Source organism: Mchenga conophoros, linkage group LG12, assembly GCF_057382185.1.
Source record: "Mchenga conophoros isolate Kocher_MC1m ecotype Shallow Benthic linkage group LG12, M_conophoros_male_GT1.1, whole genome shotgun sequence".
Taxonomy (NCBI): domain Eukaryota; kingdom Metazoa; phylum Chordata; class Actinopteri; order Cichliformes; family Cichlidae; genus Mchenga; species Mchenga conophoros.
This window is the reverse complement of record NC_140537.1, coordinates 4,045,509-4,058,939: the sequence shown is the minus strand read 5'-3', so window position 1 is coordinate 4,058,939 and position 13,431 is coordinate 4,045,509. Positions and strand designations below refer to the sequence as shown.

The 13,431-nt window shown below is 40.2% G+C and overlaps 1 protein-coding gene across 2 annotated transcripts; it reads right to left on the bottom strand.

The window, feature by feature from the left end:
- Positions 1-2,475: 2,475 nt before the first annotated feature.
- Positions 2,476-12,315, bottom strand: atad1a (ATPase family AAA domain containing 1a). Of its 2 annotated transcripts, XM_085293345.1 has the most exons (10): positions 12,210-12,315; positions 11,599-11,799; positions 11,242-11,340; positions 11,052-11,172; positions 8,989-9,189; positions 8,499-8,605; positions 8,296-8,385; positions 7,606-7,656; positions 7,191-7,363; positions 2,476-4,801 (listed from the first exon to the last, which is right to left on the bottom strand). In XM_085293345.1, exons 2-10 carry the CDS (start codon positions 11,770-11,772, stop codon positions 4,672-4,674), a joined length of 1,146 nt encoding a protein of 381 aa, XP_085149471.1. In that variant the 5' UTR covers positions 11,773-11,799; positions 12,210-12,315; the 3' UTR covers positions 2,476-4,671. The 2 variants fall into 2 exon arrangements, with proteins under 2 accessions (XP_085149471.1, XP_085149470.1); XM_085293344.1 differs by having other exon boundaries at positions 11,052-11,340.
- Positions 12,316-13,431: the final 1,116 nt, after the last annotated feature.

Below are 13,431 nucleotides of genomic sequence, written 5' to 3'. Positions count from 1 at the left end.
TCAGGTGTTTATGGGTGTGTGCGTGTGTGTGAGGGTGCGGTCGTGGCAGGCACTTTTAGGCCTGCTGGGTGTGGCCCTGCCAGCTGACCGGTCACACCCAGGAATCCGCACACACCTGGTGCCGATCAAGCCTCGTCAGAGGAGCTTCAAAACAGTGTGGCTGAGAGCTCCTCGACGCTGGATCGTTGAGTGACTTCCCGTCAGTCTTAGTTTAATGTGCAAGGTTAGTGCAAGTCTGCCGTTAGGTTTTGTACTCACGACTGCCTTTTGTATGCGTGTTTCCCCAGGAGGAATTGTGGCGACCAGGAGGCAGCACACGTACAGTACACAGGGAACGGAGACACGGAACGGGAGTCGGGATCGCACGGGGGATTTACTGTTGTTTGGATTGTCACCACTTTAAATAAACGCACTGCCTTCATCGTCAAGTCCTGCATTTTGGGTCCTCATTCCTCACATCCCCACACAGACCGTGACAAGTAGATAAAGATGTACAGGAGTATCAGTATTTTTAGGAATCATCTGAGGTATGTCCAGTATCTGCAGTAAAGTTTAGCAATCCATCAATAAGTGTCAAGAGATTTCACTCAAAACACAAAATGCCAGCCTCATGGTGCTGCTAAAAAAAGGCCAGGGCTAAATTTTAGGGTTATAATCCGGATGCCTCGTCTGGGAATGTGGCAAAGCATCCATCCACTTCAACTCTGTGTGTGTGTGTGTGTGTGTGTGTGCAGTCTGAGTTCTGAGGGTGTCTAGCAGTGGGTTATTATGCACTAGGCTACAGTTAGTGTAGCGCTTAACACAATCACTTGACAAGCTAAAGGCTGTCAACACAAATCCCGTTTGGGATTGTGTCAGGAAGAGCATCCAGTGTAAAACTCTGCCAAATCAAACATGCTGTGCTCCCTGCTGTGGTGACCCCTTGAGATGAGAGGGCAGCTGAAAGTAGGATAATTATTATGTACTAGCAGCCATATGGAAACTTTGAAAACCTTTTATTCACTCACTGGATAAGATTTTGCATCGTACTCATATGTGGATAATTCCAGTTTCGTGACCTTTCAGAAACTGTCTGGACATCCATTAAAACTCAGATGTAATTTTAAAACTGTTTGGCTGTCAAAGTCCTGAAAAGTAGACATAAGAGATGCAAGGCTTTTGTTAGATGATGGCAATAAAGTAAACAGCAACAGAGTGAAAAGAGCAGGAGCTTGATTATGGCCAACAATGGCTTATTATTGCATGCCTAAAGGGTACAGACTGACTGGAACAGCCACAGAATTACAAACAGTTTATGATAAATTCAGACTTCCAGTGAAGTACCTGACAAAATGTTATGCTTTTCTGCTCTTTGGACCATAAGAAAAAAAGAATATAAACAGTCCTCACTGATAGATCTACGTCACCCTTATATAAATTGTCTAAACACTAAATCAGGGTTTCCGGTAGGTTGACTGCTTTTTTGCCACCAGATTCAGGTTGGGATGTTTGTCTGTATGTGAAAGAGACACACAACAAGATGAAGTAGACTCACACTGAGGTGAAAAGCAGCATTTATTTTATATGCTTATGTTAAAAGAGAAACACAATGGAACTGCTGGTCGACAACAGATATTATTTATGTTCAGGGTAACTAAAGATATTTTTCATATTCGGCATACACACATATGCACGTTTCTGCAACATGACTGACGAAGGATCTGCTGTGATATTGCACTAACGGAAAGAATTTGGATCGGTGCCACCTTTCTCCCCGAAAGGCAACTAAGATGCTCAAGCAGCACTGACACAATAACTGGTTCACATGGCAACATTTTGACCTTTAACTGTCACCTGAGGCGCTCCAAGCAAAAGCAACACATATCCAACTATCACTAGATAAACCAATGAGGGAGAAACAAACCACTTTCTCCGTTTCATTGTACTACCATAATGTTATAAAACTGTTCTAAATAAAAGTAAGTCGGTAACAACTGCTTCAGTAACAACATGGTGAAGATACTGTGCCACCATGTGGCTTAGTGGCAAATATACCCTGGCCTACTCAGACTGTGTGGGAAGGAGGTCTGTACGAGACCCACAGATAGATCAATAAACACATGCTGTGAGCATACGGCAAAAAAACGAGTTTGATACAAAGGGGAGTCAGAATAGCTTGACACAACTTCCTACTGACAGCTGATGGGAAGCATTCGGATGTGAAAACCATGCTCTCCATAAAGTAACTGACAACAGAAAACCTGGATGTGTTGTTCAGTGGATGAAAACTGCTGTCACTGCTTGATTAAATAATGCGCAGAACAGGACATGAAAATGATCACCATAATAGGATCTCACTAATGATAGTCCGACAAGTCTCACATTACCAGCACGAATGGCTAAATTAACCAGGAGAAATCATCATGGCCTTTTTTCTGGGTTGAAGAGGAAACGATAAAAAGACATTAAAGCAGCATAAAAACAGCACTGAAGGGGAATACATCACATTCAGCTTTATTCAATCTTGGCCTCAACTCCAACCCAACATTTTGCTTCCAGTTTTACAAACCACAGATCTACTGAAAAGGACGGACTGTTGATCCAACAATTAAATACATTCCTACTTTTATTTACAAGATGATGATTATGGTCATTATTCTTCTTTTATTGCTGCTCCTGGATCACATCACTCGTCACTACAGCTGTATTTTCTATTACAGTGACCCTCGTTCCACATGAAAAGTAAGTGCTTTGCAATTTGCATTCAGACATGTCAGAGTCCCTTGTAAATAACAACACACAGACAAAGATTGCTTTTAGAGAAGAGTGAAGGTTGTGTTTGGGGTTCAGGAGCTCCAGTTGCTGGCGCTTTCTCAAAAGCTTGACAAAGTTTTGGTTTTTAAAACAACGCGATAACTGTGCCACTTGCCCTCAGCTACTCTTTGGACTGGCAGATCCAAAAGAAGCAAAAGTCTGTTTACTGAGGTAATATTGTCCACTTGTAGGACTGCTCTAACAGTGCCACGAGAGATCTTTGTTGTCTTAGACTCACGTTTCGTTTAGTCGTCCTCCTCAGTGAGCAGGCTAAGGTTACCTAATTCACAAGAAAAGAGGGCAGGTAAGAGGAGTGGAGAAAGGACTGAAAAACAGAAGTTAAGAGTGTGATGTTGGCGAGAAATAGTGAGGCCATGAGTGTGCTTTTAAAGAGGACCTATTATTTGTTATAATGCCACAGTACTGGATGAAAACATCAAACATGGCCATAATTTCAAGTAATGAGGTCAGTGTGTGTAGAAGCAATCCCCACGACCAAATGCTCAGGCATTTTCTTCACAAGAATAAAAAGGTTTCTTTTAGGCTTGAGTTTAAAAATGTGCAATAACTGTTGTAAATGAAAGAAAAAATATCCCAGCTACTCCTACTTTTTGGAAATGAACACATTAAAATGGCTTTAAAATAGTTTTGCAACACTGTTGCACAACTCTCAGTTAAACCTGAAATTCTACAATTCTAATCACATCACCAGTGCTTTCAAACCCACTGTGGTGGTGCGCAGCGGCCAAATTACAAAATTATATTCCATCACCAAATGCCTGTGAACCTTACAGTTACACCATGATTTGTTGCCATTTACAGAAGAGCTGATTTTACATCTAAAAACATGCAGTAGACATTTATATCTTAAATAATTTCAAATGAAATATTCTTCAAAATGCTCCTTGGGAGCAACAACTGTACATGAGTAATACATAACTACAGGATCAAATGAGGTATATGCATTCTCGTCTTACTTTCCAAGGTAAGGATGCAACCAACCACCTAAAACAAACAAAAACAAAACCCCCAAAACAACAACCACAACAAAAAAAGTTAATTCGCCATTGGAAAATAAAATGTGAAATATGAGTACATCAACCAAAACAAAGTGACAGTTACTTCCATTATCATCTGACAGGGATCAATAAAGACGACACAGGTTGCAAAATGGAAGTGGAATTGATTTCCAATAGTAAAACGTAAATCTTCTGTTTTAAAGAGTAATGCAGTAGAGCGTGCACAACTGTCTGACCCTGCCTCTTTCTCTGGACACTGCTACTCCTGAGGCTAAAATTCCTTGTGTTTGCTGGACACTTTGCTATCATATAAGAACTTTTGCAGAGCATGCGCTGTGTGTGACTCAACAGCATCAAAGTGAAGCTGAAATGTTCCTTCCAGAGTGTTGGGATAATATGACTGTACAGTGATTTAGATGGTTGCTCTTTTTAACTCCCCCAAAGATCAAAGATTGGTGTAAAAGCTGATTTGGAACTCGAAGGATTACCTTCATCTGAAAACACACAGTGAAGTTCCCAAACATCATCATTATATCATCATCATTTGGTGATTTTAAAATGGTCTTTGCTTTGTATTCTTCTGAAACAAGCTGTCACAGTGCCCTTGCGTGCTTTTCAAAGGAGACTGACCTCATGACTCTAAATATGTTGTAACTGTACACATGACGTGTGTCCTTTAAGATAAGCATGCTCAGAATAACTCCCTGTCTGGGAAACTAGGTTTAAGAAAAGCATGTCTGTCTGCTGCCTTTTTCAACTACACCTCTAACACTCTCAGAGTCTCAGCTTGGCAAGTTGGAACACACTGCGGACAGAGCTTGGAAGAATTCGCTTTTCCTCAGTGGTCCAGAGATGGTGTTTAATCCAGAGCAACCTCTGATACGATGGGTAGCATGAAGGTTGTGGCTTTCTTTGATTCCTTCATCTTGTCCAGGCCGAAGAGGAGGTCCAGCTGAGTGACTGGTCGCAACCGCTCCTCATCCACAGGTCTGGAGCCAAGGACACAAGAGATCAGAGGTCAGGCACAGAGGCCTAATAGCAGGTTTATACTTCTATACTGCACACAGCGTACGACATGTACTAGAGTCACAGGAGAAATTTTATGGATTTCCACATGAATATGACCTAAAGCATCAGATTTCCACACTAAATCCTAAAAGTAGAAAATTGATCTCTCACATTGGCACCATCAGGGAAAACCCAGCAACAATGGTGCGCATGGCAGGGCTGCAAAGAGAACATTGCTGCCCGTCAGCAGTTTGCTAAAGATCACACAGACATGCCAGAAGGCTTTTGGAACAATGTTTTGTTGACAGATGAGCCCAAAATAGCATCTTTTGGGGCTCAAATAAAAAACCCATCTCTTCTGTCAGAAGAGAAGAAAACACTGCATTCCAACATAATAACCTAATTCCATCTGTGCACTGCATAATCATAATCATCCTGTCATGGTTTGTGTCTGTTTTGCAGCATCTGGGCCATGATGGAGCAACACATTTTGAATTTCAATGTCAGATTGTAATGGAAAATGTCAGGACATCTGTCTGAGGTCTGAAGAAAAAGTGGGCCGCGCAGTACGTCACCAACTCTTAGCACGAATGTACTTCAACCACAGACTGGTGAAAGAAGTATAAAGTTTTGGGACGGCCCGAATCCAACTGCATTCAACTTAAAAGACGTGGAAGGCGTCTGAGCAGCTGTGAGAAAACCTCAACCCCGAGATGAAGCTATTTTGGGCGTTTGAATCGGTTCAATTTCCTCCAAGTGGAAGTGCAGGACTGACCGACCGTTACCAGAAATGGTTTGCTGCAGCTATTTTGAAGAATGGCGTCACACCAAATACTGAAAGCACGCATACTTTCACCCCTCACAGATCTGCAACAGTGGATCATTTTCCTTAATAAATACAAAAATAATTTGAAATGTGTTATGTTTTTCTCATTTTGTGACTTTTGTTCAAATCTCATGTTTTAGGTCATGGAAAATTCCAAAGGTTTCACAAACGAAATGTAGACACTTACATATGCTCTCTTTGCTATAAAATAAAAAATAACTATAAAATGTTTTTGTTTGGTTTTTTTACAATACACACAGCTCAGTTTGAGCTGAAGTGGGCTCCTTCCTGTCAGTGTAAAGACGTTTACCTGCACCTTTATTCCCAGAGATATCTTTATAAAGGGAAAAAAGGAAAAACCTAAACCCCAGTTTAACAGTATAGCTCTGTTTTTCTACATAATACAGAAACACTGCTGCTGAAGGTTAATGAAAGAGCACAACTCTTTGGGCTTAAACTGTATGAAATACATGTGTAAAATCACACTAAAATTCCTGATAGCTTTAATTATGAAGCAGAAAGTTTTTGTTAATTTACAGAAAATTCCCTTTTATTATTATTTATTTATATATTTATACTGTGGATCCAGTGTAAGCCCCCCACTCCCATCTAAATTCAATTAAAATTCAATTTAAAGTCCAAAATGTATGCTCTCCTTTACATTTCCCAAAGCCTTCCAGTGGGCTGGATTCTGCACCCCAAGGCCTGATGTTTCACTCTCTTGTTTCACAAAATCTGTCACTGATTGTAAAAGATTTATCTTACAGGATGCAAACTGTCTGAATGAGATAAGATATAAACTTCTGTTGCAAACACACTGCATACTCCACGTACTAAGAATTAATGTGCACACTGAAACTGGAAGACCCCTACCATCCTGTGTGAAATATGTGATTTCACTATCGCAATGATTACCGAGAACTACAGTGATTTAGTTCAGAGCCTTCACTTCACCATCACCTTCAGATTCTTTTTCCTTGGTTTTATAATTGGAAAGAGCCTATCCATGAATGCTTTTGAGTTCTCAACACTTAAAAGTTAAAAATACTCTTTCAGCAACAATGGCTTGCACCAACAGTGGTTTCAGTAGTCGCTTAGCAACAGCTGAACAAAGGCTTACCCAGATCAGACATTTTCACAAATCTTTTCTATAAGTCTTTTATATATGCTCAGATAATAAAAACCAGTCATCCATTTCTAACAGTGCCTAGTTTAATAACAGTACTGTGCGATGCTGACAGTTGTGTATGTAAGGAATCAGGATGTAATCATTTTAATTAAGATCATCCTTCCTTTTATGTCGTATTATAATCACTACTATTGAGCGGTCTTGAAGTGTGAATATCTGTGAAGAAAACTGGATGTAATGGTATAGTTGTGGGAATATGAAGTTGAATGTGAGGCTGTGTACCAGTACAAATATCACTTAATGTAATATGTGCTTTAAAAACAAACAAACAGCCTGGTCTAGTCACAAACTGTCACTGAAGCTCAGTGAACACAAGTGCTATGAAATCTTGTGGGTGTCTGAATATGAGTCATACCTTTCCTCCTCCTGGCAGTCCTGCAGCTGCTGAGCGATCTGCCTCATCTGCTCCTTGCGGACATAGTCCCGTACTCGGTACATGGCAGCGTCGCGGCAGAGCTCCCGGAGGTCACTCCCAGAGTAGCCTTCTGTCTTCTCAGCAATCTCCTTCAGATTTATTGCGTTGCTCAGCTGAGCAGAAAAGACGTCAAGCAATGTGAGATGATTATACAGAATTGAGCTGTCACTAATCTTTGAACTGTGCTTGTTGCTGCCAATCAAATGCCAACTAATCATGGGTGATCTGATTCATTGTAACGTGAAGTGACAGTGGAAATACAGGTGTGAAATGAGTCTATGATAATGGAACAAGATAACAGCAGAGCTGAACAATTTCTTCTGCTGTTGATAAAGATAAAAAGAAACCATCTTACGTTTTCTCCTGCCAAGATGAGTCTCAGGATGTCTTCTCTCTGCCTTGTGTTCTGCAAAGGAGAGGACAGTCGTTCATATTAGGAAAGTAAATTGCTGTCTAGCCTATCATCATACATCTCCTGCATAAATTCAGGAATGCTTGCATGTGCCTCCTCTGCTGTTCTCCAACTTTGAAAAGTGTTCATCGGATCCATTTCAAACCTGGCAGAGGTACAGCTGGAAAGCCGAGTAAGTGTAGTGTTGAGTTTGAGGTCTCTAAGATGAGGGGTGAACTCATTTTCAGGGATTTTTTTTGGTTATCAGAAGCCAGTGAATCCCTAGTGGATATTACATGCGCTGGTTTTTTAGGTACTACCCCTCAGGCTCCTAGTAGATTCTCCTATGGTGTTCACAAGATTATCAGAAAGCTTGGCCTCTGGTCTTGATCTTGAGGTCACTGAAATTCAAACTTGTCTGAGATTTGTAGTAGATGGACCTAAAGTTTGAATTTCAAAATCCTACGTTGCCTTATTCAGAAATTATTGCACTCACAAACTTGGGTGTCCACCCTGCCTGCTTACCTGTTGGGGTGACAATAATCCCCTATCAGCCTTTTTATGGTTGAGGGGTAAAAACTGTCAGTGACCAGAAATATATGGACACAACTGTAGACAGAATAAAGCCGCCTTGTGTATTTGCACACATCTTACCGGCAAGCCGATATGAAAAGTTGTGGGCATCCTGCGGAGAATGGCTGGATCCAGGTCCTGCGGCCTGTTCGTGGCTCCCATCACCATAACCTAAATTTTGAGAATCACAGTTTTAATACATTATTTCACAGGAACTACCTGCTGCATTGCAATGTTTTCTGGCAATTGCATTACAGTATAAGAAAGCATTCTGGTTGTGTTACCTGGGTGGTTGATGAGGTGTCCAGGCCATCCCATAGGCTCATGAACTGGGCTTTCATCATGGCTGTGGCCTCGTGGTCCATGCTGGAGCGATTCCTTAGAAATGATTCTAACATGCAGCACATAGAAAACATTTACACAAGACTAATCTTGCTAACTTGGCCAGCTCTGCAGCAGTGACTATGACACAGTATGTGGGGCCAATGAGTGCCTAGGACTCGGCTAACGTATTTATATTGAACTCATATAATTTAAAGACAAGATTAACAAAAAGGCAAGATACATTTTAGATTCTGTTTAAATTACAGCTATTGTGGGCACTGCAATATCGATCACAAGGTCAAATCCACTTAGAAACCATGGAAAGAATGTAATGCAAATTAAACAATATCTGTCATATCTGAATGAATGAAAATGAAGCTAGCTCACATCCACTAGTGCAATAAAGTAACATTCTACACTTTTGACATGCGTCCTGCAAATGAAGCTTACCAATCTCATCGATGAAGATAATACAAGGCTGAATTTTGACAGCTAACGAGAAGACTGCCGCAGTCAGCTTTTGTGACTCGCCGTACCACATGTCAGTCAGCGTGGAGGCCTGAAGGTTGATAAACCTGCATCCCGACGCTCTGGCAGTTGCCTTGGCAATCATAGTCTTACCGCAGCCCGGAGGACCGAATAATAAAACACCTGAGAGGACGAAAAGTAAAGAATTAAAATACAGTGATTCTCATCACATCTTGTAATATCTGAACAAAAACAAAACAGATTTTTACTCTCACTTCTGCAGTTTATAGACTTTGTAATTTTAACCTGACTCGTTTTAACCTTCACTGGCAACTGCACTGACATTTGCAACACGTGTATCAAATCTGGCTCGATCTCGTCCCAGAAGCATTTTTTTCCTTTTGGTTTGTTTTAAATGATGCGATACAAACAAAGCCTGAAGTCTAGAGACTGAACTTGATTCCCAAAGCAGCTCATTTTGGAGGTTGACTCATCCTGAAGCTATGTGTAAAGACTATCCACAGAAAGCAAAACATTCCTCTTAGTGATCTTTCACTGTCACGCTGCCAAGTGGATAAATCCTGCTTTTTTTGGCAGATTAAAATCGCAGTGCTATTCACTGGGTAGATATTTTGACAGTGATTAGGCAGAGGATGGCAAAAATACAAACTTAGAAAATTATAACCACAGTTTCAGAAGGTAATTTCATGTTAGCTAGTTTTTGATGCAAATCCACATTAATGTTCATGATGGGGAAAAAGGACATTTAAAATCTAACAGTAACTTTGTTCTCAGTCTTACAGAGCTACAGATTCTGATTTTTCACGATGAATTCAAGGGTAATTTGAAGGTTTTTAAACTTGAGTTCATGATCCTGAACATGCACAAATCTTCACTGGGCAACTGACTAATCTCAACTTAACACAGCTCACTAGAAACAAAGTAAAATACACAAAGAACAAGGTTATAGAAAGCTAGACTGCATTTACAGTAAGATTTCTGAATGACTAGAAAAACCAAATCCCATTCACACAATAGCTCAGTCACACCAGAGTAGAAATGGGATGGCAACCTCCTTGCAACTAAGAAAGCTTGGTGTTTGCTTAATGACTACAGTGATTTTTTTAGCATTTGGGGATCAATTGCAAGTACTTACAGTGACTGCTCTTGATTGCAAGGCTTTGCTCAGGTCGCTTGGTGGCCGATTTCCAAATAATCGCAGTCTGACTGCAATCACTCTCCGAAAGATTGGCAGAAATGTGCAAATAACTGTGTTTTCATTTAGGCTATAAAACTAGATAGACTGCCAATAATTTGAAACCAGTCTTCACTGATGAACTCAACTTGTCTGAGATGTGTCTCTCTGCATTAGGGGGTTTTGACTCAACTGCTTGCCAAATTGTCATTTTCTTCAACTCACACAGCAAAACTGAAAACTCAGAGTAAAAATCCATTATACTTTGGAAAATATCAATCCTCCACAGAGAGTTAAATTTGGTTTTACCTGAAAACAAAAATATAGCTCTATGGGCTCTTTTATTAGTGACTGTCAGTCCTCTGGCTACAGCAAAACTGAATGTCAGGAGGTGGAGCTCGACTCTGTTAGTTAGCATTAACCAATGAATTACATAATGAACTAGCTTTCCACTCCCAAAAACTAATTTAAAAATGTATCTAATTTTAACTGTTTCAACCTTGTTATATTTTATCTCTGTATGTCAAATTTGAACCTTCTATGTTCCTTAAAGGGAACATGAAGATTAAATGTCTCTGCAGCTGGATCACAGACACTACTACAGTAGCACTGTATGACACAGTTAAAAATAAGCCTTATTTATCTTATACAGAATCTTGGTGCAGCCCCTCAGTTCATCCTTTGTCAGCACTTATAGCAGTATTTAGAGAAGTCTGAAGGAATGCTTGCATGTACACTGTCCTTATCGTCAACATGAGAGGAAATAAAAAAAAGCATAAGAGTTCCTGTTTAAAGAGTCAGCGTAAAATCTGATCAGTTCCAGATTAGATTAGATTTCATGCTGTGGTACCTTTGGGGGGCTGAAATAGTTTGGAATTCGCCATAAGGTGTCTCTTCTGAAAGGGCAGGATGACTGTATCTTGAAGCTCATTGATAACTTCATCCAGACCTGCAATATCTCTCCAGGATACCTGCAGGAAGGTGAAGTTATTCATAAATCTCTGAGCAACATAAAAAAGACTGATGATTACAACCGTTACCTTCATAGTTTGTGGATCAACTAGATGAGATGCAATGTTCATCTCATATTCTGTAAGTCTGACCCCCTCAACACCAATCCTCTTCATCAGCTGCTCTGCCTGAGGGGTCAAGAAACACTTCTTAGCTGAAGACACAAAACGATAACAGACATTGTGCACAATCTTTCTTTTTATCTCAAAGCATCTTTACATCATGCTTTGAATGTACAAGAACAGATAGTGCTTGCTGCATTGTGAGCCAGGAAAAACGCCTGACCTTGGCAGCATTTCTGGAACACTGTTCAATAACAGCATCAACCTTGAGCTTACGGTATTTTACAGATGCGTGTTTATAATGTGTGCTGATGCATGACATACCCTCTTCTTGGCTTGGTTTTTCTGTTTGGAGGTAGGATCCATTGCATCTAAGACCCATTTGATGCTGTAGTACGTGGCGGCACCAAAGACGGTCAACCTGAACAACATGCCAACCACTTCATTCCTAGACAACGGCCGCATCAGGGCCTCCCTGGGCAGATCTTTCAGCAGCATCTCTGATGGCTGATGTCAATCCATTGGCTGGATAACGAGGTGGAAATATACAAACGAAGTTATTACAACCACATAAGGTCAATTACAGCTCTCGCCTTTTATAAGGCTAAACAAGCTCTCACTTGTATTAGGTTTATGATGCCTAAGCTAGGACTGCGGGTCATGTTTATGCAAACGCAATGCCGCTATTTCAGTAAATAAATTAGATTCGTGGTTCACATTTTTATTGGAATAAATGAACTCAATTCGCAGGTTAGCTTCTCCGGGGAAGCTAAAGCTAACAGGCTAGAGCTTCAACTTGAAAGCAGCAAACTGTGTTTGTAACATCGTGAAATTTTGACCTCACGCGAAATAAAACGTCTCACCCTTGCTACGTGTGCTGCTACGCTTAAACGTAACCTCTACTATGATATAAAAGACAAAATAGTGACACTTACAAAACGGGAACGTAACGAAAATGTATTCACTGTGCAACAACCTTTGACGTCCGGGTAGGAACAAACACTTTAGTTCCAGAAAGCACGATGAGGAGTTCACAGAGTTAGCCACTGGATGGCAGAACGTCCACACAGTTATTTCACGCATCAGTAGCATGGACAGCATTTACAGTGCTGCAGAAATAGTAGTTCTTATTACTCCCCAAGGGAAAGGTAAGAGCCTTGAAATAACATTTATAGTTTTGGCAAGTCAGTTGTGGACATGTTGATTGAACTGAGTAAAAGCTTACATTTATAAAAGGAATAGCTTTACATATATTTTGTACAAAAATGTCAGCAGCATCATGGAACACTGTAGCTAACATAATTTATAATAACCAATCACATAATCTCTATTTTTTTTTCACGATTTTAAAATGATTTTCTTTGTTTTTTTATGTTTTAAAGTCAAAGGCTCTACAGTATTTTTTGCTCTTGGGTGAAATGCTTTTCTGTGGGTGTCTGGGATCTGTTAGAAAACACTGTGATTGGACACCCAAACATGTCCTGGGGTATGCTTCATGCAAATGTACCCTAGTAAAAGATAGGACAAATCTCAAGCCGTAATCTGTGTTTGGTCTCCACTCATCTTCAGCACGGTCTGATAATGGATAATTCAGTCTTCTAAACAGCAGTCTCAAAGATAAGGCTGTAACAAATGGCCTTCTCCTACAAGCAATTTATCACACATGTGCCTGAGGGATTGTTAATTGTCACGGAGTCCAAGTTAAATTTGATGATGCTTTTGGAGCTTTTGTGCAAACGAATCCCTGTTTTTCATCACCGTATTACTACTAAGAAAAATATAAAGTATAAAAGTGTAAAAAACTGTTTTAATTATGTAAGAACTGCTTAATTTACAAAATTTTACATCAAATGATTTAATGAACACCCAGATTTCTGCAAGACACACAGCTCCTGCTTTAACCTGAGATCCAAATAAACAACAGCCTGGCACAGCTTACCACACCATTTGGGCATGATTAGTTACATTTTGTATAATGCTCCAGAAAATGAGAATTTGTCCTTTAAAATTTTACTTTTTTTAATTCCCCATTTGAGTTAAGTAAAATCTTACAAAGCTTCTACCCTGTGTAGACCAATTAGTTGCCCAAATTGGATGCAGAATTAAATTCTGCACGGTTACAGCTTTAACCATCCAGTGAAGTTAAGTCCACCTTTG